The following is a 26,621-nucleotide window of genomic DNA, read 5'->3' on the forward strand; positions in this document are numbered from 1 at the left end:
GGCCTCAGGCTGGGCCAGGGGAGGCTCAGCTTGGACAGCAGCAGGAATTTCCTCATGGAAAGGGCGGCCAGGCCTTGGAAGTGCCCAGGGAGGTTTGGAGTCCCCGTCCCTGGAGGTGGCAGCTGGAGGTGGCACTCAGGACTCAGGGTGGGGATTGGACACAGTTTGGACTCAATGATCCTGGAGAGGTTTTTGAAGTTCAGTGATCCTGAGATTTTCTGAACAAATCCAGAGCCAACAGCAGGGACAGGTGGAGGGGAATCTCAGCACAAACTCTGTCAGGTGCACAATTTGGGGTCCCCTGAGTGCTGCTGGGAGGCCCCTCCTGAGGCCCTGGGGACACATTTGGGGTCACAAAGAGCCACCAAAGCCAGCAGAGCCCTCAGCCACCCCCAGCTCCGATGCAGCAGCTCCGTGGTGCCCTTTTATATTTTTGGCTGCAGTGGGGGGAGGATCATGGCTGCTCCAAGCACTGCCCTAGAAGGAGCTGGGGAGCAGCTGGGAAAGGCTGGAGAGAGGGGGAGCCTCGGTGCCACATTCCCCAGATTAGATTAGAGCTCAGCGCTCGGAGGGGCCAGGCAAAGCTGCAGCAAAATTGGGACCTCAGCCATGAAGAGCTTCCAAAAATAAAGCAGAGTGGGTCAGAGGGATTGGAGAGAGTCTGAGATGCTTCTTGAAAACATCAGGATTAGGAGGAAATGAGCTGTCAGTCATTGGGAGAGGATTCCCACCCCAAAAGCAGACCCTGAAATGTCAGAGGTGACAGCAATTGGACAGGGGAGGTGGAATTTGAGCGTTGTCACCACACAGGAGGCAAAACACCGCCCCTGCCCTGCAGGAAAGTATTCTAAGCTTAAAAATAAATAAAATCCTGCACCGTGGAAGATATATGTTCCATGGATAGGATGTCTTGGAATTTATCAAATCCTTGGTTGGGCTGTCACCACTGCCAGCTCTGTCACCTAAACAACACCACCTAAACAACAACTCATCAAAGGGGCTCTGCTCCCAAAAACTGCATCCATGGTGGCACTGGGCAAAAGCTCCAAAGGATATCCAGCAAGGCAGGGTGATGGCAAGGGGGCTGAGAACAGCAGCCAGAATTCATTATCTGTGATAATCTGTTATTAATTTTCTCTGATTATAAATTACCTGCCTGATGGTGTGGATTTATTTTGTTTTGTGATGGTGCAGCCTCCTACTTGGCTCCAAAGCAGATATTGCCACTGATTTGATTTTTATGGAATACCTCTTCTCCTCCTCAAGCTAAGAGCAGGTTTTTCCACTAATACTGACTGAATACTCCATCCAATGCAGCTGAATATTCCATATTTACTCCAAGTGTGCTGCTGGTGGTTTCTGAGCTAAGTGCAGAGCCCAAAGTACTGGAAGTTTGATTTCCAGTGTGCTTTGATTCCAAAACCCTGCACAGCCACACTTTTTCCACTTCCTTTGCCCCATGGCATGGCCAGGATTGGTCCCTGGGAAAATCTCACCCAGGTTTTTATTAAACTCAGCTCAGGCAGGATTGATACAAACTGTAAATGATTGAAATTGAGAGTGAGACACTGAGACAGTTTTGTGTAATCCTAAAGGGAACAAAAAAGAGAGGGAGAAATCCCTCCAACCCAGATATATCCCAGTGCACCAGGAACTTAGGGAACACTCAGGCAGTGGGGAGGAAAATGCAGAACAATGGGAGAAGCAGCACTGCTGCCCACTGGGAATTCCAGCTGGACTTTCAAATATTTGGGAGAAGGTTTTGGCTTGGATTTACAGCTCCAAGGAAGAGAGTTCCTCCTTGGAGTCCTGCATGAGCAGGGTGGGAAGAACCACAGGTCTCCTGCTGGGATGCTCCAGGTGATCCAGGAAGCCAAACACACCAAACCCAGGGATTTTCCAGCAAAACGGCCACGACTTCTTCCTTTCTTGCCTGAGCCAGGCCAGGCTGAGCTGGTCCTTCAAGGTCAGCCATGGAATCCACTGGCAGGGGAGGGAGAAGGCTGTGAGGCGCCCTGTGCCAGCCGCCTGTCACCCCAGGGGATAAATACCCACTCGAGCTTCCAGGATTTTCCATCAGGGAAAATTATGGGCTCATCCCGCCCACTGCGAAGCTGTCGCTTGGTTTGAAATTAAAAGGGGAGCAAGAGGGACCGCTGAAAGGAGCTGGAGGGAGCAGGGGAAGGAGGTGACACCCGAGAGCCCTGGGTCACCCAACCCTGTCCAGCCCCTGCCGCCGCCGCTTTGTTCCATATTTAGTTCCTGACAACTGTGCCTGGGGCAGGAACTCCCAGCTCTGTTTTCCCTCCTCCCTCAGCTCCCAGAGCTCTCAGAAATTGTTCTTTCTCTCTCCCAGTGGCCACGGCTCGGTCCCAGTGTCCTGGGGAAGATGGCAGAGAAGCAGGAGGAGCCCAGCAACGCCCAGAATGGGGAACCTGACAACGCTGAGGAGGGCGAGGGGACAAAGAAGAAGGTGAAGAGGGAGGACCTGCCACCCTTTGAGATTGTGACAGGGTAAGAGACTGGAATTTAAATATGGAATTGGGGGAGTTCAGAGAGCTCTCTCAGCTTTTAGGTTGGGCAACACAAGCAGCATCTTCTGCCGGTGAGATTCTGAAAAGTCTGAAATGGTTTGGATTTATTGTGGGGTTTTGTTTTAAATTTTGCTGACTTTTAGAGGATGGACTCCCAGCAGGCAGGCACAGAAGTGCACTTGTTTTATAGGAAGAGTTTCTGCAGTGCTGGTTCCCTTCCAGCCCCGCTGATGGGATGGGGATGGAGGTGTTGGCTTTGATGAGAGCGCGGTATTGATTTCTTGCTGTGATCAATGGCTCTTGTCTGAGAGTTTCTCCACCTGTGGATCAGGAAAAACACCCCTGCTATGGCTGATTGGCTTGATGGGCCTGAGGGACAGATTTTTCAAGAGACCTAAAGGTTCACATTTTCAAGAGCTCCACAGCCACAGCTGGAACCTGACTTTCATAAAGAAACAAAAAAGCCCAACTTGCAGAAAGGCTCTGAAACAAGAGGCAGTTTTGAAGGCAGCAGGGCAGCAGGGAGCCTGGCCTTTGGAAAAGCAGGATATCACAGGGATCTGGTGGAAGCTGAACTCTCAGCCATAATTGACAGCTGCAAGTAGGAAAAACCCTCGGTGTCTGCTCCCTCCAAGCGCTCACAAACACTCCCTGTAGGAGCAGCAGGATGAATCCTTCTCCCCTCACATTTCCCAGTCACCAAAGGAGTGTCCCAGCAAATAAACCAAACTCAGGATTTCTTCCAGCTGCTTTAAAGTAAACCTCAGGCCTCCAAAATATCCCCTGGAATCCTTCTGCCTGTGCCATGGGTTCTGCAGGTGAAATTTGGCTGCTTGTTCTGACCAGGATGAGTGAGGCAGGACTCAAAAATTGGGTTCCATTCCTGCCCAGGGGAGGAAAAATCTCCATTTTCTTCTCAAAATGTGACTGCTGTGAATATCCCTTCTTGGGGTGGTCTCTGTCACACATAATCATAGAAATAAATGATTGGCAGTGGCTTGTAAGGAAAGAACATTCCCTCTGCTAGGAATGGAGCTAAGGCACCAAAAATTGTGGATATAAACCACTGGACCAAGTACTGAACACTTAAGACATGTCCTAAAATGAATTTTAATGAGGAAATCAGGTTTTCCAGCCTTGGAGCACTCAGCCTGCAGTTAGAAATGCTGAGGGACTGAGCAGGATGTCCAAACTTCCCTGCTAAGCCCCAGGCCCTGGCTGAAAAACTCCCTTAGCACCATCCTGCAATTAAATCATTTACTGGAATGCCACGGCTGCTCTAGGATTTGACAGGATTTTCCACTCTGCAAAGGGGAGAGTGAGGAAGTGAAGCAGAAATCCTAAAGGACCCCCAAAGAGGTACAGAAAGCCCAGGGATTTTTTTTTTACTTTCATTTTAAGGAGGACAGCAGGAGATCAGGCCAGGCCTTGACCTGGGATCACCACGTGGATTTTTCCAATGATTTTCAAATTCCCAGCTAATCAAGGCAGTTATGGGAGTGATGAGGAAACACAACTACAGCCAGGGAAGAAGCACTTAAACCCAATTATGTTGCATTTCAGTTTTAGCCCTCGGATTAAGAGCATCTCAGGACTCCCAGCCAAGTTTTCTCTCTGCTGCTCACAGCTCCAGGATGAGTCTGGCTTCCAGGAATCATTGGGAAGCCAATTATTCTTTTTAAGAATATTATCCCCCTTTTTTTTTTTTTTTTTGGCTGAACACAGCCTGTAATCCCAATCTGGGAGCATTTCCTGCTTTATTTCCACTTTCCCCAGGTGTAAATGAGGCTCCTTGTAGGAATAATTCCTTGTTACTCTTTTAGATAATCCATATGTTTTCCTTCTCTCCTGTGTGACAGTGCCAGGGTCACACTGGGTAGCTGCTATTTTCTCCAGCCCACCTGATTTCAGCAACTTCAATCCCAGACTGAAGACTCTGCCTCAAAATTGCAATTCTTTTGGGTCTCAATATGATCTATCACTTTGCTGCCCAGGGAAAACTGATGAGTCAGGTTGGAGCAGTTAGAAATCCCTAAAAAATGCCCTTTAATGATGCTTTTCAGGGAAGGTTTCAATTTTCACCTTTCCTATGCTCAGGGTGAGCTGTGTCACCCCAGCCTGGTGTCAGAACAGGGGTTTATGTTGAGAATATTGGGGAATTGAATGAATAGTTTTTAAATTATTTCCATAAACATTTTTACTTTCCACATGCCCCTGACAGGAGGCTGGAGCCAGGTGGGGATCAGCCTCTTCTCCCAGACAACAGGATGAGGGGAAATGGCCTCAAATGGTGCCAGGGGAGGATATCAGAGGGAATTTCTACATGGAAGGGATTGCCAGGCATTGGAATGGGCTCTCATTGGAACGTTATTAATTGAACTAATGCAGATTCCAAATGGCTGGGAGCAGAATCGAGGTGAACATCCCAGCTAAGCTCAGGCACATGCCAGGATAAGCAATAAAATCCATCTGGAAGGGCTGGCTAAATGCTACTCCCAGTCAATCCAGCCTGAGTCAATCCATCCTGGAGCAGGCTGCTGCTGCTTCAGCTGTTCCATGAAAACCCAGAGCCAACCTTGTCACTGCTGTGACCCCTTTGCTGTCAGAGAGTTAAATCAGGGATGAAATTCCCTGTGCCTCTGATGTATTTAAAAACCTGATGTTACTGTGAAACCACTCATTGCAGGCATCGCTCTAGAATGGGTGTCTCGTGTCTGCCCTTCAAAAAAACATTAATTAAAGAATCCTTAGCCAAAGAAGCACTCATTATCCAGGACACCAAGCAGGAAAAGCGTTATTCTTGGAAGCACGTGCATTTTTCCCACTCTTTTACATGCCTTTCCCTTCCCACCTCCAGAGCCATTCCATGACATGTTCCATCACAAGGTGATCTTAGATTTTATCAGTAGGAAGTCCAGCAGGAAATCCACACTTTCACAGCAAGGTCAGATTTGATCCCGGATATTTTATAAACCAAACCTTGGAACACAGAGAAATCCAGGGAGATGCAGTGATTTGTCCACAGTCCCACACAGGGGTGACTGAAGAGCGTGACCCTTACCTAAATCTGCCTCTGAGCCTCCTCTCTGCTGTGTTCCCAGGGAACGCCTCCCGGCCATCTTCTTCAAATTCCAGTTCAGGAACGTGGAATACAGCTCGGGCAGGAACAAAACCTTCCTGTGCTACGTGGTGGAGACGCAGGGCAAGGAGCCGGTGACGAGCCGCGGGTACCTGGAGGACGAGCACGCGGCCGCCCACGCCGAGATGGCTTTTTTCAACACCATCCTGCCCACGTGCCAGGCGGGCACCCGCCACGACGTCACCTGGTACGTGTCCTCCAGCCCCTGTGTCACCTGTGCCCAGAGGATCTGCGAGGCCCTGCGCAAGAACAAGGGGCTGCGCCTCACCATCATGGTGGGCAGGCTCTTCATGTGGGAAGAGCCCGAGATGCAGGCCGCCCTCAGGAGCATGAAGGAGGCCGGCTGCAAGCTGAGGATTATGAAGCCTCAAGACTTTGAGTATGTCTGGAAGAACTTTGTGGAGCAGGAGGAAGGGGAGGAGGCCAAGTCTTTTGTGCCCTGGGAGGATATTCAGGAGAATTTCCAGTACTACGAGGAGAAGCTGGCTGAGATCTTGCACTGAGGCTCAGGTAAGTGAGGGGCTCATTCATTAACTCTCCTCTATTTGATCTGGGTTCCAATTTCTCTTACTGTCAGCTGAACATTCCAAACAATTCCAGGCAGTGGCTTCCCCTTTCCAGGGGCTTCCCCACAGCACACCCTGAAGGGATTTAGTGCTTTTCCATCTTCTCCTCCAGGAATAAAGAAAAGGTTCCAGGGCCACCAGGACACCTCCCTGTTCCCCACAGGGATGATGTTCAGGACAACAGGGAGAGGAGTGCTGACTGAAGGGGACTCAAAGTCTAACACTATAAAACACCATTAAAGGAAATCCCAGTTGTTGCAGAATTCCCTTTTTTATGGGGTACTGCAGGGTCACCTCTGAGTCTCTAGGATGTCTCTTTTTCCCTCCCCAGGATCACAAAGGATCCATGAAGAGATGTGACAGACCTGGACACCTGGAACAGTCCTGCTTCCCAAAGCTTTGATTCCAGCAGGATGGAGAACCAGCCTGTGGGAGACAAGGCTCTGTGGGACTCTGAACACACACACACACACAACACAGACCTCTGGTGTTTGGGATTTTTTGGGTGTTTTTTGTTCCTCCCCCTCCCTGCCCCAAACAAACCCAAGCTGTGGTGAAAGGGATGGCAGTGATCCACAGGCAGGCTGTGGGATCACAATCTGGGAATATTTCATGGGAAAAGACCTTAGAACAAAGCTGCTGGTTAGATAAATGAATTAGAAAGGGGAAAAGAAAGGGGTTTAAGGTGAAAAAGAAGTTTTCTCCCTCTGTTTTCCTCAATAATCAGAGCTGTGATTTAATTCAGGGCCAACAGCTCTCTTCCCAATCATGACAGAGCCCAAGAACTCGGTATCAAACAACGATGTTTGGGATATAAACCTGGGAAAAGCAGAGTGAAATAAAATGGGAAGCCACTGCAAAAGCCAAAGCACTGTTTATTCCTTCTTCTCTACTTGCAAGAAGTCCTAAATTGAACCCGACAACTCTGAGTTCAAGGACATCCCAGGACAGCCACACAGGGAATATTTTGTAGCTGGGAAGGGAGAACTAAATGCCAAAAGAATTTCCAGAGTACACACAAGTGTTGGAGAGCAGGATCATTTTCCATGTAAAACAAAGCTCACGGGGATGCCATGAATAAGGAACCAGAACAAAAACCCAGACACAAACAAGGGGAAGGACTGAATCAATGAGCAGCCTCAATGCCTGTTCTGGATCAGCTCATTGCTCCAAATTCCTCTTTATCCAAGGTAATGCTACAAAATTCCCAACTCTTACATTCCATTTTTATATTTTTTCAACACACCTGTCACTTTCCTGGGCATTCAAAATGACAGAAGTCCAAAGGATTTGTTACTGTGGGAGGGTGGGAAACCAAACATGAAGGACATGTCTCTGGTAGTTCCTCAGTTCTGGAACAAACTCTTCCAGAATAAGGAGCTTTCTGTGGATCTCAGGAACAAGGGGTGGTACTGATTTGCTTTTGTTTTGGGTGACAAACACCAACCTTTGTGTAACACCTGGACTACAAATCTAACAAACAAAGAAATGGGAAAAGCCCACCTTAAACTCCACCCTGTGAGTTTTTAGAGCACATCAGCCCGTTTGGATCCTCACCAAACAGAGCTCTGCACACTATAAATTATAGAGCTGCTGTATAAAACACAGCCACCAGGTGTATTTCCTCACCTCCAGCAATCCCAGCCTGTCCCCAGAACAGCCACAGGTACCAACCCAACAGCAGGGCACCGTTTATTTAACACCACAGCATGATCCTGAGTGAGCACAACCCCAGCAATCCCCATTTGTGGCCGGAAGGGAGAGATGAAACCGTTCCACCCGTGCGAACAGGGAAGTGACCCGAGTGCCAGGCAAACAGAACAAAGCAGAGGTGCCTGCGGCAGCTCATCAGCACCAACCCAAACAGAAACCCCGAAGCCTCAGGAGGCAGCGGCTCCGTTTCGCTGCGTGGAGCCCCAGTGACACCTGGTGGCTGCAGGGACACACTGGGAGCTCCCCGAGGCTTTTCACAGCGCCGCTGCCTCCTGCTAATTAACAGCCCAAATGAACTTCTCCGGGGCTTATTGCTGCTGGAAGCCCCTGTCGCTGTCGCACAAGTGAGTGACACCCGAATGTAGAATGTGCTCCCCACGCAGGTCCCCCCTTAGTTCACAGGTTCTGCTCCCAAAGATGGGGGAAATGGGGATCTTTGTTCTGCTCACAGGCTGTAAACCGTGATCTTGATGTCAGTGTTCTCAAATACTTCCTCAAGGATTGCTGACACCTTTTCCCACTGCAGGCCATCGAGTCCACATCCAATCCTGCAAGATAAAGCACCAAAAGGTCTGTGGGGCCTCGTGCCCAAGATGGCCCTGCCTCAGCTCCCCATAAACCCACGTAGGGAGAACAAGGAAACAACTCAAATGCACAGGGAAATGCAAATTAGATTTGTCCAATTTAACAGAAGAGCTGGATAAAGGTGGATGCTTGAATTCTTATTTTACAGCAGGGGATTGTCCCTCAGACATCCTTCTAGAAATGAAACACCCAAGCTGTGACATTCCAGCTCCTGAGCCCCTCACCTGGGCATGGAGATGTCGGTGACTCCGTTGTTCAGGCAGTGAGCTTTCATGGCTTCCAAACTCTTCTGCATGCTCTCATATGTGGGCTTGTGAGAAACCTTCTGCTTTGTGATCTATAGCAAAATAGAAAAGCTCAGTGGGCCTTGGGCATGACCCCTGCAAACTTCTCTCTACTATAAATACTGTTACAGAACACACATTCCATGATATCCCAAAACTCCACACCCAGCCTTGCCTCTGTGGAAAGACCTGAGCAAAGAACTAAGATAGTTTCACACTAACACAGGGTTTCACACCTTGAAACACTCTAGTTTAGCAGCCAATTCTGTCCATGTAAAGGTGAAATGCAGATGCACAGAACAGCTTGGCTGCTCCTCACCAGCAATGTTTGAGGACATATCTCTTATTGAGAGGAACATTCCAGAAACTCCCTCTGAGTGCCCAAAGGGAGCCAACAAGACAGAGATGATTTACAAGGGCCCTGGAGGGACAGGACAACAGGAATGGCTTCACATTACCGAGGCCAGGGTTTGATGGGATATTTGGAAGGAATTGTTCCCTGTGAGGGTGGTGGTGAAGCCCTGGCACAGGGTGCCCAGAGCAGCTGTGTCTGTCTCATCTCTGGAAGTGTCCAAGATCAGACTGGACAGGGCTTGGAGCACCCTGGGATAGGGGAAGGTGTCCCTGCTCAGGATGAGTTTTAAGGTCCCTTCCCACCCAAACCATTCTGTGATTCCCTGATTCCATGAACATAACCCCCACAGCTATTAATGCCTGATATGTGACACAGTTTAGCTCCAGGGAGGTGTCCCAGTGCCACAGCAGCCCTTACCAGGTAGTAAATGTACCGCTCATCCCTCTGCAGAACCGCCACCTCCCCTGTCTTCTTCTCTAAAGCACAAAAAAAAGGTGTTTTTAAAACAGACACACTCCATAACCCCAAGCAGCTCCAACACTCTCCCTGCTGGAACATGGAGCTCCTTCAGGCACCACTCACTTTGATCCAGGAGCTCCTGGACGCCTCCAAACTTCTTCTTGAAGAGCACGGCGATGCCGGCACCCATGCGGCAATCCTCGCTGATGCAGTGAGCCAGGGCATCTGTGCCCGGGCACGAGAACAGGTCCCCCTTCACACACCTGATCTGCAGAGCAGGGACAGCAAAACCTCCTCAGACAGCACACCTGGGCACACAGGGCTCTGGTGACTGGGCAGCAATAGGGCAAGGCTTGAGTTTGCTCTGCAGGGCACAAGTGTTTGAGCTGGCACGGGCTACAGACCCAAGGGAGGGAATAACAAACCCCAAATGTGGAATTACAAACCTCATAGACAGAATTACAAACCAAATTCACAGCATTACAACCCACACTCACAGAATTACAAACCCAATACAGAGAATTACAAACCCACTACAGAGAATTGTAAACCCACTACACCGTCTCAACAAGATCATTTATGAGCATCACCTGCCAGCTCAGCAGGTAATCTTACAAAATCAAAGCTTAAAAGGGTAATTATGTGACAGAGAGCACAGTTGGATTAGTGAAACCCCTCCAGCTGTACCGGTATCGAGGAGCTCAGGCAGGCAGGTGAGCTCTGTGCTGCTGCACCACAAAAAGCACATGGAATTCAGCACTGGCAGCCACTTTGCTCCCAACAGCTGCAGGATACAGCCAGTGCCGTGCTGTCAGGGCTGTGTAATGAGGGGAAGGCCTCTTTGTACAAACAATAATATCCCACGTAACCCATTTCCTACGCACTCTCTCCTGATCCTTGGAGAAGTGGGTGGCCATGGTAACGTGAGGTATGGAGAAGGCTCCTGCGGCTGGAAAAATGAAAGAAAAACAATTATTAGGAACCGCAAGCTAGGCAGGAAGAGTGTGCTAAAGAGGGCGGGGGTCAGCCTAATTGATCTATGACAGCAGGAGGACAACTATAACACCCCTGAAGATGCCGGCACCCCTGAACAGGTCCCGCTGTGCCTACGGCTCCGGCCCGGGAGGAGGCCCCAGCCCTGGGTCACCGCACAGTGAGCACCCCCAGGCTGCCGCCCTCCTCCTCCTCACCATTATCGCCACCCTCCTCCTCCCCCTCCCACCCCTCAGGGCCACTCGGCCGCCGCACCCGCGGGGCGCACAACGATCAACCGGGCCGGGCCCACGGCCTGCGCCACGCCGAGCCTGCCCAGCGCCGCCCACATCGCTCCGGCCGAGCCGCAAGGGCGGCCCCGCCTCGGCCCGCACGGCCCCGCCTCACGGGCACACGGTACCGCCTCAGCCGCCACGGCGGCTCCGCCTCAGGGAGACATTGGCGATACCGCCTCAGCCGCTCCGCCTCGCGGGGACTTGGCGGATCGTTCCCAGCCCACACGGCGGTATCGCCCCACACAACACGGCGGTATGGCCGCACGCGACACGGCGGGCCCGCCGTACGCGACATGGCGGTATCGCCACACACAACATGGCGGCGGCGCCGCCCCGCACAACATGGCGGCCGCTCCGCGCGGGCGGGCGGACCCTCTCCATGGTCCCGGCCCAGAACATTCCAGGAAGGGGCGGAGCCTACAGGTGGGCGGGGTCCTACCGGCGCGTGCGCGCCACGGCTCCCGCGCAGGCGCAGCGGAGCCGGGCAGGGCGAGGCGCGCGGTTGGGCGGCCGCGGCCGGGCGGGGCCCCGCCCCTCGCCCCCTTTGTCCGCGGTTGGGCGCCATTTTGCGCGGCGGGCGAGTGCGGGCGCTGATTGGGCTTCGGGGCCCCGCGGCGGAGCCAATCAGCGCGGGGCGCGGACCGGGCAGCGCGGCACGGTGAGCGCGAGCGGCCAATATGGAGCCCCCGCGCGCCGGGATTGGCGGGGCCGCGGCCACTCAGGGGCTGAGGGGGGAACCGGGGCCGGGCCGGGCCGGGCCGGGCTGGGGCCGCGGGGCGAGCGGGGCCGAGCGGGGCCGCGAGTAGCTGGGCTCGGGAGCTCCACGGCCGGGCCGGGGGCGCGGGGCCGAGCGCCGCAGCGGGGCCTGGCCTCTTCCCCCGGCGGGGCCCGCAGCGCCCCGCCCTGCCCGGGAGCCTCCTCGCTGGCGGAGGGGGCCGGGCTGCACCGTCCGGTCCCGGTTCGTGCGGTGCCGCCTCCCCAGATGTGTCCGGGCACGCGGTGCTCCGGCAGCAGGGCCAGCCCTTGGGGCAGCCAGGGGCTCGAGCACACCGAGAGACCCCCGGGCCGCGGCTTCCCGCACTGAAACGACAGCCCCGGGTCATCCCTGGCTCCCACATGCAGTCGGGAGCTAAAGCTGGGCTCCACGTGTCGTGCTCAGACCGGCCCCTCCGCGCTGCCCGGTTAAATCCCGCTCCGGGTGTGGGCGTGCGGCTCCGCGGTGTCCTTGGAGCGCGGGGATCCCACGGGAACCGCAGCGGCTCTGCCCGTTCAGGAGCTCCGTGACTCGGTTAAAGTGATACTCTGGAGATCTCAGACTGTTCATGCTACTGGTTTGCTCTTGGTGTGGGTTAGTTGATGAGGAAAGTGTTCCTGGTACAGCTATATTTGTATAAAGATAAATTATATATATTATATATGTATATATATAAATCTCTATGTATTTTTGGAGCTGTCCTGTGCAGGGCCAGGAGTTCGATGGTCCTAAAGAGTCCCGTACAACTCAGTATAGTTCTAATGTATATCCATCATGTCTATATAAATATCTGCTGCTGGAACTGGAGCACTCTGTCGCTCCCAGAGCATTCCCGGTGAGGAGGAGCTGCCCATGAGCTCACTGGGGGAGGAGCTGCCATCCTCTGCCATTGATTGATCCCTGATCTTTAATATTTAACTTGACTACTCTGTGTTTAATGAAGGGGATGAGATAATCCCTTGGATGATGAGGATTTAGAACTGGTAAAACCTTGTCCAGAACTTTGGGCAGCTGCTGTAGAGTGTTGGGATTACACAGCTGTTAATGTTTTAATTAAAGATTTTAATTTAAGGCAGAAATGAAGTATCCAGTGTGAAATTGAAATGAGACCCTGAAAGCAGCATTTTCAGAAAGAATATTTATCTTCTTTTATTCTGGCTATGAAAACGTGTCAGGAAATGGGCAAAGGATGGTGCTCAAACAGCAGCAGTAACCACAGCAACGGGTACAGAGAGTCTGTGACTTAATCCTGTCAGCATTCCTTGAAAAATTGAGAGAGCCGGAGGTTTTGTTGCTTTAGACATGGAAAATTAAAGTTCCAGGCTGTGTTTTCTTGAAGCAGTGTAGCAGGAACTTGTTCAGTCGTGGCATAAATCAAACTCCTCACTACAGTAATAATTCTGCTCTGTTGGGCCAGTGAGGAGAGAAGCAGTGGCAGGGAAATGGTGTTTTCATTTCAGCACGGTGGTGTTGATGTGTGCAGGGAAAGGGCCAAGGAATGAAAGGCAGCGAGAGGATGGAGGTGCTGGGAAATCTGCTGGTGGTTCCCAAAATGCATGAAGGATATATTTGAGTGTGTAAATACCTCTTTTGAGAAAAAAATTCCTCCCTGAAGGGGTGGGGAGGCCCTGGGTTAGGGGCTGTGAGGATCCCTGGAAGTGTCCAAGGCCAGGTGGGAGCAATCTGGGATGGTGGAAGGTGTCCCTACCCACAGCAGGGGGTGGCACTGGGTGGGCTTTAATGTCTCTTCTCACCCAAACCATTCCAGGAGGGGAGGGAAGAAAAATGAGGAGAGCGTGGTGTGTAGTGGGGGAAGGAGAGAAGCCTTCACAGCTCTGCTGAATTCTTGAAGTGCAGTTCAGTTTCACACCTAAAGGTTGCATTTCCTGAGGCTTTCCCTCAGACATTCCCCTGTGTGGGCACCTGGCTGGAGGCCAGGAGGTGCAAACTCAGAGAACTGGTGGAGTCCATGAAATCTGGGACAGAATTGCGGTGGTTTTGCTGCTCTCTGAGGTTGGATGTGCCTGAAGTGCCAGCTCTGTTTATTACTGAGATGGAGCAGCTCTGGGAGAGCTCTGCCCTGGGGCAGCTCCTGGTTTGCTTGGCTTGGCAGCTGCTGGGGGGCAAAGGGAATTCCCGTTCTGGGGACAGCAGATCACCTGATTTTTGTTTGTCTTGCAGGGGCTGAGGCACCATGGAGCAGTACACGACCAACAGCAGCAGCTCCACAGAGCAGATCGTGGTGCAGGCAGGGCAGATCCAGCAGCAGGTACGGAATGTGGGAATGTGGGAGCCCTTTGCACCCCTCAGAGGGGCACAGCAGCACAATCTGGATCCTCCTGGGTACCTGTTCACCTGACTTCTGTCACCTGGGCACTGATGGCACCTGCCTGGAAGTCAGACTAAATGTGGTGTTTTAAAATGCACTTACTAGATTTTAAAAATAAAATTTATAAAATTTACATAAATATAGAAATTTATATAAAATTAAAATTAAATTGCAGGTGTCCAAGTGACCAAATTTCAGTGTAGCAGTGAGTTTGCAAAATTGTAGTGACATGGGGAAAGTAAAATATAAAGACATATAAAAGTATATTAACACATCTCTGAAAATGAAGGAAACCGAATATTAACAGAAACAATCAGTTGTTCACAAGAAGAATTTCCCCCAAGTTGAAATAGGTTTTGTTCAAGCCCACAGAGGTTTCCTCCAGCTTTATCAAATGAACATTTCTAGAGATTCTTTGTTTCAGAAGAACAGGTGGAGCAAATCAAACACACAGAACAGGAATTAAACCAACCATGTAGCTTTGGATGAACTCATCCATCCCACAAAGAAGTTCATGTTTCGATGTGCAGAATATCAGGGCTGAATTTTGGGACCTTACTGATTTTGGCTGTTAAGCTTTCCCTGTTCAGATTTGGGGATGTTTTCTCAGCTGCTGCTGAATTTTTTTATTGCGTCTTCTGTTGTAGTTCACGGTGGGTTTGGTGGTTTGCCATGCAAAGGGCTGAGCCACTGGATGATGTTTTCAGGGAGATCTGCTTTGCTTTGGCCTCAGCAGGAACCAAATCCTTCCACTGGGTTTAGCTGGAGCTGACTTTATCACCCAGAACAAGATTGCACTTGAGATTAAAACATTTTATATTCAGGATTATCTGAAATAACTGTTTGCAGCAGATAACCAAGCATGTAGTTGGTTTATTGACATTTTCTAGGTGAAAAGGAGATAAAACCATCTCTTGGCTTTCATTTGCAGTACAACTTCTTAAAGCCTGTGTCTGACATGAAACATTTTGCTAAAATAAGTTGTTTTTACCAGGCTGTTGCAGCACTTGGGAGGGAGCTGTCCTTCATCTCCCCATGCTAACACAGTTACTGGGAGTATTTTGGGATTCTTAGCAAAGAGACTAAAGATAGAAAAGACTTTTAGCTCTGACTGCTCCTGCAGCCTCTCCAGACTGTCCCTCAGGGTCACTGGTGGGCAGACACCGACACAGGGGTGGCAGAGATGAGCTCAGACTGTGCTGCAGAAAAGATTTTGTTGGGAAAAACCAGTGCACCCAAAATCTGGAGCCCTTCACAGTGCCAAACCTGGGCAGTGAGCAGACTAAAACCCTGAAACTGAGCTTCAAATCCTGCAACATTTTCCCTGCTCTTCCCTGTGAGTTGGGATATTGAAGCCTGAAACTTCAAAACTAAAACCCTGAGACTGAGCTTGAAATCCTGCCAAATGATCCCCCCTGTTCCCTGTGTGTTGGGGTATTGAAGCCTGGCAGTGCCACATGCAGTTCCAGGGAACTCCATCCTTAGGTTTGCCGAAATTCCCATTCCTCGTGTTCCTGGAGCAGTGTGTATGAACCCCACCCCCTGTCCCAGCAGTGTGTTGTGCATTTCCATGTTTCAAGCTCTCCCTGTTCCTGTTCCCAGCAGCAGGGAGGTGTCACAGCTGTCCAGCTGCAGACTGAGGCCCAGGTGGCATCGGCCTCAGGCCAGCAAGTCCAGACCCTCCAGGTAGTGGTGACCTCTCTGATTGTGTTTCTGAGCACTGCATGACCCTCCCCAGCACCACATATCTAATGCTGTGTTTTCCCAGGGTTTCCAGGAGGAGTAGGGGGATGTGGAGCAGGAATCTCTGCTGGGTGCTGCCTGTAGGGTTTGCCATGGGATTGGAGCTGTTCCCAGGTGCATGCCAGGAATTCTGGAAGGGAATTGTGGTTTGATGCAATTTCAAAGTTAAAAACACCAAAATGAGGAAATAACAGTAGGGCTAAACCCGAAAGATTTCCTGTAATTCCAAGGAAAGGAGGGTTCTGAGCTCTTCCCTGAGGAGGGCTCTGCCTTCACTGCATGAGACAGACAGAGGTGGTGCCAGAGCCTGAGATTGGACAGTGGAACCTTCTCACCTGTGACTGAAAGGGCACCTGGGGACAATGTTGGCCTCTGTGGCACTGAGAGATCTAATTCCTTATTTACCTGTGAACAACACAGGGAAACCCAGGAGCCATGTGAATCCAAACAGCAAGTACATCCCAGTTTGGAAAGAAATTGGTTTCAGTGTGAAGTATTTCCTCTCTTGCAGCCTCCACTTCCTTAACTCACCCAGGCTTTCCAGGAGCCCTTTGTAGAGCAGTTGACAGACCGTGGGCACTCAGTATTCTGGTTTTGTTTGTAATTCTTCAGAGCAGGGTGGTTCCAAGGGGCTGGAATGGCCCTGCCAGGTGCAGAATTAACACAGCATTTTTTATGTTCAGAGTTCAAATCTCAAATGCTGCGTGACTTGGATTGCTGGGCTCACTGGGGCCTCTGGTTGTTTTTATGTTCTCCCTACCATTTTTTTTTTTTTTTTTTCTATTTTGCCTTGCTCTAATTCATTAACAAAAATCCTGAAATGTCTTGTTTTCCTTTCTGCTTCTTGAATATTGTGCTGCTGCCTGTGCTTCCCTGTGCTGACCTGAGCATGCTCCTCCCTGTGTGATCCAGCCCAGAGCTGAGGGCTTTGGATGGGACACGGACAGGCAGAGGGACAGAGTGGGGACCTGGAAACTCAAATTGCCAGGGCAGGATTTGGCTCCTCACCCCCCAGGGTGTGAAACCCAAGAACTCAGTGGCTTTACCACATTGTGATGTTCTTGTTCCTAAACAAATCAGGTTTTGTGATTCCTGATTTCATGAGACTCATTTTGTATTTAGGCCTTGAATGTAGAGCATTTTTCAAGATGTGTTTGGGGAATCTGGGGACTTGGCAGGTGAGGGGGTACAAACAGAGAGGTTTTCCCCTTGTTCTCATGGACCTTTTTCCCAGTGACCAGAGAGATACCAGGTCCAAGAGTCCAGAGATGCTCAGGCCAAAGTCACCACAGAATCCCAGACTGGTTTGGGTGGAAAGGGACCTTAAAGCTGACCTGGTTCCAGCCCCAACACCTTCCCCTATCCCAGGGTGCTCCAAACCTTGTCCAGCCTGGCCTTGGACATTTCCAGGGATCCAGAGGCAGCCACAGCTTCTCTGGGCAACCTGTGCCAGGGCCTCCCCACCTTCACACTTTATATTTATATTTATATTTATATTTCCAGTCTAAGCCTTTTTGGGCCCAGAAGTGGTTGCTGCTCATGCACTTTGACTTTTCCTCCCTGAACTCCATTTTGTGTTGCTCCAGTTAAAATTTCCCTCAATAACCATGGAGAGTTTCTCTCAGCACATCCCATGCTCTGTGTCAGTTTGGAGATGGGAATGCTGTAGGCATTGAATTGGAGGGAGCTGAAGCCACCTCAGAACAGGGCTCGGAAAGGAACCTCAATTAAAAACCAGTAATCGTGAGGTGAATACTGAAGTTTTTTATCCCACTTTGCTCTTGGGCTGTGCATGAAGGTTCTTCTTGTGGCTGGAAAATGTGGTTTTCATGCTTTATAACAACTAGACTGCAAGAGAAGCAGATAATTCACTAAATCCATAGCACACCCCGGAACCCAGAGCTGAAGCAGCTCAGTGCCAGTTTCCCAGTTCCTCTGCCCCCACAGTGCCACAGGTGAGCTCTGGGGCTGCTCTGGCGGGGTTTTCATTGTTGCCTTGTTGTTGGCAGGTGCAGGGGCAGCCGCTGATGGTGCAGGTGAGCGGGGGCCAGCTCATCACCTCCACGGGCCAGCCCATCATGGTGCAGGCCGTGCCCGGGGGCCAGGGCCAGACCATCATGCAGGTGCCCGTGTCCGGCACGCAGGGGCTGCAGCAGGTGAGACACCCCGGGGCACTGCACAGCCTGGGCACGCTCTGGGATGCTGCCACTGCCACCCAGGGCTCTGCTCAGCACCCCAAAATCAGGCAGAGGTGGTGCTTGGTGGCTCTGGCATGGTGGGAATGACTGAAAGTCCTTTATAAACTCGGTTTTTATGTTTTATGGCCTGGTGCGAACCTTTTAGGTCAATGCTAAAACACAGCTGGGTTGTTTTGGGTTTTTTTTGTCATGGAATGATTTGGGTTGGATGAGATCTTAAAGCTCATCCAGTTGCACCCCCCTGCCATAGGCAGAGATACCTTCCCCTAGAGCAGGAGTTTTGTTTGTTGGGGTATTTTATCTGGCCCTTGCAATGTAGTTTGGGGATCTCGTGCCTGTTCAATTTATGGCTCAGAAAGAGGATTTTAAAAAAAATTATTTAAGAAAGCTTGTAAGTAACTTGTGCTTGAGTCTCTCTAATATGTGATGGCTGAAGGGGAGTTTAAACATCCCTGTTGCACAGAAGGCAGTAGTGAAGGAGGTATAGAAAACAGACTGTTTTGGATGTAATAACCTGTTTAAAAGACAGTTGGTAAATTTTAGGAGGTGGTTGGAGTGTTCCTCAAAAGCAAAAGGAAGAACTGTAACCATGGCATAATGAAAGTGTCCTGATGATTTAGGACGGGATTTAGGAACCCAGCACAGTCCAGGAAGGCAAATGATGTCTTGGTGTTTTGAGAGGTTTATTTGAAATTTCTCTGTTGAAAACCACTGTGATTTGTATGAGGTTCTTCTCAGTCTGGTTGGTGGAGGACAATCCATAACTCTATTTTTAAACACAAACTTCAAACCATATTCCAGCTCTTCTTCTTTAATCTAAGAATGTTCCACAGTGGTGGAGAGACTCTGCAAAGCTGAGGACAACTTGATATATCCCAGAAGTACTTCTGAGTGCTGGATAATTAACACCCCACAGATGTCTTAAATCTTAGTCCTCCTCTTCCACCTGACTATTTGTTCCCAGTGGATGTGAATAATTGATTTCTCCTGAGTGATTTATTGTGTAAGCAGTGCAGAGCTGCTGGAGCAGTGACACAGCATGCTGGTCCCTCTGCCCTGTGTGGCTGTGTCACAGGGAGCAATCCATTAAAACTCCTCATTTTCAACTGGAAAAAGAGAAGAGTCTCTGCTTCCTTTTTCTGTGCAACAGTAAATCACCCTCAGAGATGACTTGGTCATGCTGAGGCTGAGGAGGGAGAAATCAGAGGCATAGTTAATGTTCCTTTCTGACTCTTTCTTCCACAGATTCAGTTGGTCCAGCCAGGTCAGATTCAGATTCAAGGTGGGCAGGCTGTGCAGGTACAGGGGCAGCAGGGCCAGACCCAGCAGATCATTATACAGCAGCCCCAGACTGCAGTTACTGCTGGCCAGACACAGGTAACTGCACCAGCATGAAAGGCTTTTCTGCAGAGGAACAGGAAAAGAAACTTGGCAAATTACTTAAGATGTGGTTAAGTAAAAAAAAAGGAATTATTAATATTGAGGAGAACTTGAGAACAAGTGTCATGTTTTTGTAGTGTTTCATACATGACTCTGGGGCAGAAAAATTAGATTGCATGTTTTTCTCCATCGTGTTTCTGTATTTTATTGGTTCGTGGTTGTTTTTGTCTTTGTTGAATTTTGAAAACATGAAGCATTGCTAATTCCATACTTGGGCCATTGTGTACAGTAGTCCAGTCACACCTGGGGTTTCTGCTGATGCTTTTGGTTAGGGCCAAAATTAAATTTCGGAGCAGAACAGTTCTTTTCACATCTTCATAGTGAGACAGGAAACCTAGAATTTGGGTTTTTTTCATTATTGAACTGTTGGAAAAAGCATCTTACATGTGCTTCAGGTGTTTGATCTCCAGGTGTTTGCTCTGTGCTCCAGCCTATTTCTTACTGCTGCTAATGAGCCAACAGAAATAAAAGCCTGGAACACCTCAAGCACCATGTGTTCATTCAGGAATTGTAAACACTGGAAAAAAGAGGCGGTTTGTAACGTTTTTGTGCTCTTTGTTTTGTTCAGACCCAGCAGCAGATAGCAGTGCAAGGCCAGCAGGTTGCCCAGGCTGCTGAGGGCCAGACCATCGTGTACCAGCCCGTGAATGCTGATGGCACCATCCTGCAGCAAGGTAGGAGGGCTGGGAGGAGCCAGGGCACCTCTCTGGGAGGCTTTTTATTTATTGAGGTGTTTGTGTGCTCTGCAGGAATTCACTGCAGGGTTCTTACCCCAGAACCAGAAAATCTCTTTGTCTCTGGCAAGGGCTGGTAGAATAAAACCCCTTAATTTTGCTTTTCCACCTCAAGAGTATGTGGTTACTCACAGTGAGGTTACAAATGCAAGAACCAGGAATTCTGATGGAATTTAATCCCTCACTTCAACACTTTCCTGACTCGCTGCATGTTCTGGAAGGATGAATGAGTAAAACACAGAAGTGGGACTAATGCTGTTCCCTTCTTTTTGTGTGCGTGTTTTTGTTTCTTTTTTTTTTTCCTCTCTTTTTTTTTTTTCTTTCTTTTTTTTTCTTTCCTTTTGTGTTCTACTTCCTTAAAGTTACAGTCCCTGTTACAGGCATGATCACCATTCCTGCAGCCAGCCTGGCTGGAGCCCAGATTGTCCAAACAGGAGCCAACACCAACACCACCAGCAGTGGCCAGGGGACGGTCACAGTGACACTGCCAGTGGCTGGGAACGTGGTCAATTCAGGGGGAATGGTCATGGTAGGTGTGAAATTCCCACTGCTGCCTCTGGAGGCTGGGCTTCAAGGTGTTTGTACTCAAATCTAGCGGGATTTTCACAGGGGTAGGGGTAGGATACTGGGAATGGCTTTAAGTTTAAGGAGGGCAGGGTTGGGTGGGATATTGGGAAGGAATTCCTCCCTGGAAGGTGGGGTTGCCCTGGCACGAGGTGCTCAGAGAAGCTGTGGCTGCTCCATCCCTGGAAGTGTTCAAGGCCAGGCTGGAGCACCCTGGCATAGTGGAAGGTGTCCCTGCCCATGGTAGAAGGTTGGAATTGGGTGATCCTTAAGATTCAACCCAAACCATCTGGTGATTCCCTGGTTCTCTGATAAACTCCTGTCTGAGATCCAGATACTGTGGTCAGTCTTCTCTGTAAGTTCCGTTAGTTCAAAGTATAAATAATACAAATTTTCAGTTTCAAAGGCCTGGATCCTGCTGTGATCTTTGCTCTGGACTCTGTCTCTCCCACAGCAGCTCAGAAATCTAGAAACTGAAATGCAAACTGAGCTGTGAGCTGGTGAGCAAAGGTTTAAATAGATTGAGTCACTTCTGGTTTTCTTGAGTATCCCTTAGGATTTGTTTCCATTGCTTCTAGAGGTTTTTCCTGCCAATTCCTATTTCATTGTAGTGTGAGGCTCTTGAATGTTGTTGGTCCCCACTAGAGGTCAGCAGCTCTGCAGTTTTGGCTTAGAGATGCTCTGAAATGAACTAATTGAAATAAGAGATAACCCAAAATAAAGGGAAGCATGGGCCATGTCCTGTTAGTTTAATTGTCCAAGAAGCAGCAACACAGTCAAGGAATTGTATTGAAATTTTACCTTCATCAGGAAAACCCAGCAGGACTGATAAGGAATTGATTTGTTTTAATTGGTTCTGCAGTTTGAGAACACTTTTATTGCTCCTTTTCATGTAAGTAGCTGCGTTACTTGAGCAAAACCCAGTTTCTGTTTCAATAGTGGGGCTTTGAATGCCATTTTTCTGTCCAGTTTGTGTGCTGAGCTGCAAGAACTAAACGCAGGTTCTCTGTACAGATGGTGCCTGGAGCTGGCTCTGTCCCAGCCATCCAGAGGATCCCTTTACCTGGAGCAGAGATGCTGGAAGAGGAGCCCCTCTATGTCAATGCCAAGCAGTACCACCGCATCCTGAAGAGGAGGCAGGCACGGGCCAAGCTGGAAGCAGAGGGAAAAATCCCCAAAGAGAGAAGGGTGAGAATAAAACCAGGATCTAACACAGGCTTGTTCTGTGAGAAAGGCACAGAATCCCACCTGGGCTGGAAAATGAGGATTAGAATCTTGGTGTTTCTCAGTTTTACAGTGTTTTTGTTGTTGTTCATGAGCTACATCAGAGTAAATTTTTTAAGTCCCTTGAGGATAATTCTGCTTCCTTTGGGTGTTTTTGGGAGTGTCTGGAGCTGTGTGTGAGCATGCACTGACAACATGGTGTCTGTGGGGCAGGGGATGGATGGGGACTGGGAATTTCCCTTGGAGAGGCAGTGACTGCGGGTCTGTGGGGCAGGGGATGGGAATTTCCCCTGGGAATTTCCCGTGGGAAGGCAGTGACTGGGAAGAGGTGAGGCTGCTCCCTCACCTGCTCCTTCCCTCACTGCAGAAATACCTGCACGAGTCCCGGCACCGGCACGCCATGGCCAGGAAACGGGGAGAGGGGGGCCGCTTCTTCTCCCCCAAGGAAAAGGACAGCCCTCACATGCAGGTGAGTGGGGTTTGTGGCAAATCCCCTTTCAACCCTTCAGGACACACATCAGAGGTGCCTGTGCTGCTTTGTTTGTGGTTTTGGGCTTGGCTGCTGATCCTTGTCCCTCCCTGGCTCTGGTTTTCTCTACTGCTGACCCCTCATCCCTGCCTGCCTTTAAATTTATTTCAAGCATTGGGAATAAAACCTCCTGTCCCTGCTTGTGGAGAGCAAGGGATGTTTGCCCTGAGGAATTAAATGACAATAATGTGGATAGAAGTGTGTTCACTTTGTAGTTCCTAGGATAAATGCACACAAATATTCTGTATTTGTAAAACAGCCTTTCTGTTGGGTACTGGGGTGTTCTTTCAGGACATGAATTTAAAGGTAGGGACACCTTATGTTAAATCTGATGGAAAAATAAAAAATGGGAATATCAGATTCTTAGCTGCATCTTGATTTGCATAAGAAGTGCAAGGTATTTTTTAAAGGAATGGACACAGTGGAGTAGAATGAGCAGGTTCTGTGGTTTCTCAGTGCTTTAGAGCAGTCCTATGCCTTCAGGGAGTGTTTCTTATTTTGAACTAAAATCATTCCTAAATATTGGACCAGTCCTAAATCTTCCTAAATACCAGAAACAACAAATTCCTGGGAGGCATTAGGATTTTTGTGTAAACCCCAGGAAAAATAGGACATTTTTTGAGATCAAGGGAAGTGCAGGAGGGTCTGCTCTTGATAGTTGTGTGTGGTTCTCTTTGCTTAGTGGAAAATTGTGGAATTTCCTACCTTTTGTGTCCGCAGGATCCGAGTCAAACCAACGAAGAAGCGATGACACAGATGATCAGGGTCTCCTAACCCCTGCTTCCAGGGAAAAACATCTGAAGGGAATTCCCATCCCTCCTGCCAGCCTGTCCTGCCTGCCCAGTGTCCAGTGAATCCTGGAGTGGGACAATCTCCATGCCACAGCCTGTCCTTTTCCACAGAGCAAGCACCACGTGTTGAGGACGTGCTTGAGGTTTTACCTCTACAAACAGAACCTTTCAGACTTCCTTGGTGCCCTCTCCTGATCCATCCCACACAGGGAATTTGGAGTCTGAGTGCTCATCCCTTTGGTTTTCCTTCATTTTCCCACCTCAAGCCCCGTGGCTGGTGCAGCTCAGCCCTTTCCAGGAACAGATTCCAGCTCCTGCAGCCAGCTCTGAGTTTCTGCACCACAGGCCTGTGTTTGCCCAGCAGAGATTTGGTATTCCATCCACTCCTCACCCCTTTGGACTTGGTTTTCCCTGAGCTGGGCCCTGCTGTTGCACTTCAGACCCTGGCAGAAACTGAAGGGGATTCTTTTCAATTCCACCTTGTAAATGTGTAAAAGAAGCTCTTCTCTGGGAAAGGATCAGCCATCCAATCAATGCTAGAAATAGTCAAGATTACTGCAGGACTTGATGTGTTGTGTCTCTGTTGCAAGTGGGGTGGGAGAGGGAGATGTGGGAGGGATTGGGTCAGTAAATCAGTCTCTGGGTGGGTTTGGATGTTCATTGCCAGTACTTGTTGCTTTGGAAGAAAACTGGATGCGAGTATAAAAAGGATTGAAACTTTCAAGTGAATCTCTTCCAAAGGATTTTTTTTTTTTTTTTGATGTTTTTGTTTTTTAAATCTTTCTCACCTGCCAGTGAAGACCATGGTTCCTCCAAGAGACGTGGAGCCCTCAGTGTCAGAGTGGCAGCACTTGTCCATTGTTGTGATGGAGTTTCTGATGCCTAAATCACTTCTACAATTCCAGAGTGAGGGATGATTCAGGACAGCAGCAGCTGGGGCAGCTCAACCTGAGGTACCTGAAGGACTCAGCAGATGAAGGCAGATACTGATGAACCTTTCATGCTTTTTATAAATTAAGCTGTAAAAAACAAAACAAAAGTGGCACTTAGTAAAGGAGCAATACTTACATTATTTGAAAAATAGGATTTTTCCGTGACCTACAGCTGGTTTTGGGCTGAGCATATCAACAGAGCTTTAATTTAGATTCTAAGCCTGCTCTATTATAATTTGAATTTTGGTGATGGGAGCAGTACTTCAAAGCAATTAACAGGTGATTTCTCCCCATTCCACTCCTGTCCCCTCCCACCTTGAGTTACATAGCTGCTCTGGGAATCATCTACTTGCTGGAGTCACAGATTTTCTCATTTTTGTGTCCTGTAGTTCAGACTGGATCACAGCAGTGAGGTTTGGGGTTGGGAATGTTGCTAGGTGAATGTGAACCTGGCCAAGTGAAGCTGAAGAATGAGGAGTTTTTGAGGAAATGCAGCCGAGGATGGGTGAGACTGGGTTAAATTCAGTGAATGCTGATTTCAAGTGGCAAAAAAAGGCAGCTTGAAAATTACATTTCCTCCCTCCCATGTTTTCCCATTTACTTATGGGAAGCTTATGGCTAAAGACAAAGTGGAGGACAAATCAGCAAATTGTAGAAGACTGGGAGGATATAAAAGAACAGAGCCTGGAAAATTCTATGTCCTTTGGATGAAAGAAAAATACTAAACCTGAGAGTATAAGAGGGAGAGGAGGGAGGAGAAATATTGAAAATGTTGGATCATTGCTGTGAGCAGGCAATCCTGGATGAAGAGGGAGCCCTGTCCAGGTTTAAAGATGCCTTGTGGAAGCAGTGGAAGGACAAGGAGGAGCTGCAGAAAGGGTTTGGAATTGGCAGCTGGGTCTCTAAATGCAGCTCATCTCCTTGGTGTGAATTCTGGTTCCGTGTCCCTCCCCACAGCTGGAGCTGGGCAGGACACTCGGAGACACCTGCAGGAGGAGCTGGCCTGGCTCCTGGCAGGCAAATAAACCTTTCTTTCAGCTTTTGTCCCAAGTTAGACCAATAATCTGGCACACTGCTCACAATTCTTAATTAGGATTTTTTCCTCCTGATTTCAAGGGCATTTTTAACATCGATGCCATCACCAGGGCCTCTGGTTACTTCTGCCTTAAATCCTCACCCAGTTCCAGCACGGTGCTGGTTTTCCTCTGTTGGCTCCTGAAACCCTCACGCAGCATTTCCTCCCCCATTTCAGGAACATGCAGCTCTCCTTACAGGATTTTAGTTGGATTTGCAGCATTTCTGTAAATTATTTTTATTATTTTTTGGAGCATCTCTACATTTTGTTGGTGGAATATTTGTGTGCTGGAGTAAGAGCCTCTCGATGATGTTTTTTGCTCTTCAGTTGATGATAAATCTCTGTCCTGAAACACCTTTTTGAGAGCTGGAAGTTCAGGAAGTAAGATTATTGCTATGACATAGATTTTGTTTAATTTTTTTTCAATGAGTAATTACTTTTCTTAAAAAACTTGTAAACTTTTTCCCAATATCCCTTCATATCTAAGTTCTCTGATCTGCTGTTGTAGGTTGCGTGTGAAGAAATAGGGATTTGTGTTCTAGAAAGTCTTATTGTTAATATTTTAAATAGTGATGTGAAAGCCTGAGTGCTCCTGTCATATTTTTATTTGTTTTGTGTTCTGTGTATCACTGCTGAAAGTTGTGTTTATTTGGTGAGGTTGGAGCCAGCAGTCAACACCATGGTACCAAAATATCTGCTTTCTTTTCCTGGGAAATCTGTTAAACTTGGAGACATGTCCAGTTCAAACTTCCCCAGTAATTAAATTTGAATTTGTTGTAGATTGGCTATATTTGAGCAAAAACTCCACTTTAGGAGTGAGTAAAAGAGTGGGTGAAGATGAAGGAGGCTTGGGGAGAAATGTGTTTGATTGACCCAGAGCACTGAAGCATCAAACCCATCAAAACCCAGATTTATAGGAGTGTAAAGAACAGGATTTGGAAAAAAATGGTCCTTAAGTGATGCTAAACAACTTTAAGGCCCTGCATGTTAAAAAGAGAGGAAAAATAAACTTTTCTTTGTGAAGGGGTGTAGGGGGGCATTGAGCTTAACGTAATGTCAGGCAAAGTTTGTACATAGTTCAGAGTTTTTAATTTTTTTTATATGATGCATTTTTTCAAGTGTATTTTGGTCTTTAATAGATGCAATTGTAAGTACTGTGTACACTCTCCAGCTAATAAAATTTATAAACTGAGAAGCTTTTGCTCTGTGTTGGGATGTTGTGATGGGGTGTGGGGTGGGCAGCTCCTGCCCTGACCTGGGGTGGCCGGGCAGCCCTGAATGGGGCCAGGTATGGCTGGACAGTCTTGCCCTGACCTGGTGTGGCCAAACAAAACCCCTGCACCCCCATACCCCAAACAGGCCCTGTCCTCACCCCCAGCATGGCCAGACAGCCCTGTCCTCACCC

The 26,621-nt window shown here is 49.0% G+C and overlaps 3 protein-coding genes across 19 annotated transcripts in view; 2 read left to right on the forward strand and 1 right to left on the reverse strand.

Moving 5' to 3' along the window:
* The window catches only part of APOBEC2 (apolipoprotein B mRNA editing enzyme catalytic subunit 2), a 15,025-nt gene extending 7,924 nt beyond the window's left edge, over positions 1–7,101 (forward strand). For all 4 annotated transcript variants that reach the window (XM_015650861.2, XM_033519986.1, XM_015650862.3 and 1 more), the window contains 3 exons: positions 2,357–2,514; positions 5,636–6,183; positions 6,571–7,101. In XM_015650861.2, coding sequence (XP_015506347.1) covers positions 2,357–2,514; positions 5,636–6,176 — 699 coding nt within the window. In that variant the 3' untranslated portion in view covers positions 6,177–6,183; positions 6,571–7,101. The remainder of the gene's footprint in view (positions 1–2,356; positions 2,515–5,635; positions 6,184–6,570) is intronic.
* OARD1 (O-acyl-ADP-ribose deacylase 1) lies at positions 7,098–11,134 on the reverse strand. 6 transcript variants are annotated; one of them, XM_015650867.3, is made up of 6 exons: positions 11,029–11,134; positions 10,520–10,584; positions 9,759–9,903; positions 9,594–9,652; positions 8,762–8,874; positions 7,098–8,500 (listed from the first exon to the last, which is right to left on the reverse strand). In XM_015650867.3, the coding sequence occupies exons 2-6, from the start codon at positions 10,550–10,552 to the stop codon at positions 8,398–8,400; spliced, it is 453 nt and encodes a 150-aa protein (XP_015506353.1). In that variant the 5' UTR covers positions 10,553–10,584; positions 11,029–11,134; the 3' UTR covers positions 7,098–8,397. The 6 variants fall into 6 exon arrangements, with proteins under 6 accessions (XP_015506353.1, XP_015506352.1, XP_033375881.1 ...); XM_015650866.3 differs by lacking the exon at positions 11,029–11,134 and adding an exon at positions 10,884–10,993; XM_033519990.1 differs by lacking the exon at positions 11,029–11,134 and having other exon boundaries at positions 9,759–9,999; positions 10,520–10,808.
* Positions 11,135–11,408: 274 nt separating this feature from the next.
* NFYA (nuclear transcription factor Y subunit alpha) lies at positions 11,409–26,411 on the forward strand. Of its 9 annotated transcripts, none has more exons than XM_015650823.3 (10): positions 11,409–11,561; positions 13,839–13,926; positions 15,589–15,675; positions 17,739–17,885; positions 19,173–19,304; positions 19,936–20,041; positions 20,464–20,630; positions 21,680–21,853; positions 22,257–22,358; positions 23,139–26,411. In XM_015650823.3, exons 2-10 carry the CDS (start codon positions 13,852–13,854, stop codon positions 23,190–23,192), a joined length of 1,044 nt encoding a protein of 347 aa, XP_015506309.1. In that variant the 5' UTR covers positions 11,409–11,561; positions 13,839–13,851; the 3' UTR covers positions 23,193–26,411. The 9 variants fall into 9 exon arrangements, with proteins under 9 accessions (XP_015506309.1, XP_015506315.1, XP_015506314.1 ...); XM_015650829.3 differs by having other exon boundaries at positions 20,482–20,630; XM_015650828.3 differs by having other exon boundaries at positions 15,589–15,672.
* The last annotated feature ends 210 nt before the right edge of the window (positions 26,412–26,621 follow it).

This window comes from Parus major, chromosome 26 (assembly GCF_001522545.3).
Source record: "Parus major isolate Abel chromosome 26, Parus_major1.1, whole genome shotgun sequence".
NCBI classification, from domain to species: domain Eukaryota; kingdom Metazoa; phylum Chordata; class Aves; order Passeriformes; family Paridae; genus Parus; species Parus major.

Excerpts from the sequence above, each read along its gene's own strand:
- OARD1 (XM_015650866.3), bottom strand. The coding sequence starts at position 10,959 with ATGTGGGCGGCGCTGGGCAGGCTCGGCGTGGCGCAGGCCGTGGGCCCG. Across the intron at positions 10,585-10,883 it reads GATCGTTGTGCGCCCCGCGG|CCGCAGGAGCCTTCTCCATA; the intron begins GTGCGGCGGCCG and ends TCATTTTTCCAG. Across the intron at positions 9,653-9,758 it reads CCAGGAGCTCCTGGATCAAA|AGAAGAAGACAGGGGAGGTG; the intron begins GTGAGTGGTGCC and ends TTTGTGCTTTAG.
- NFYA (XM_015650823.3), top strand. The coding sequence starts at position 13,852 with ATGGAGCAGTACACGACCAACAGCAGCAGCTCCACAGAGCAGATCGTG. Across the intron at positions 17,886-19,172 it reads GCACGCAGGGGCTGCAGCAG|ATTCAGTTGGTCCAGCCAGG; the intron begins GTGAGACACCCC and ends TTTCTTCCACAG. Across the intron at positions 22,359-23,138 it reads AGGACAGCCCTCACATGCAG|GATCCGAGTCAAACCAACGA; the intron begins GTGAGTGGGGTT and ends TTGTGTCCGCAG.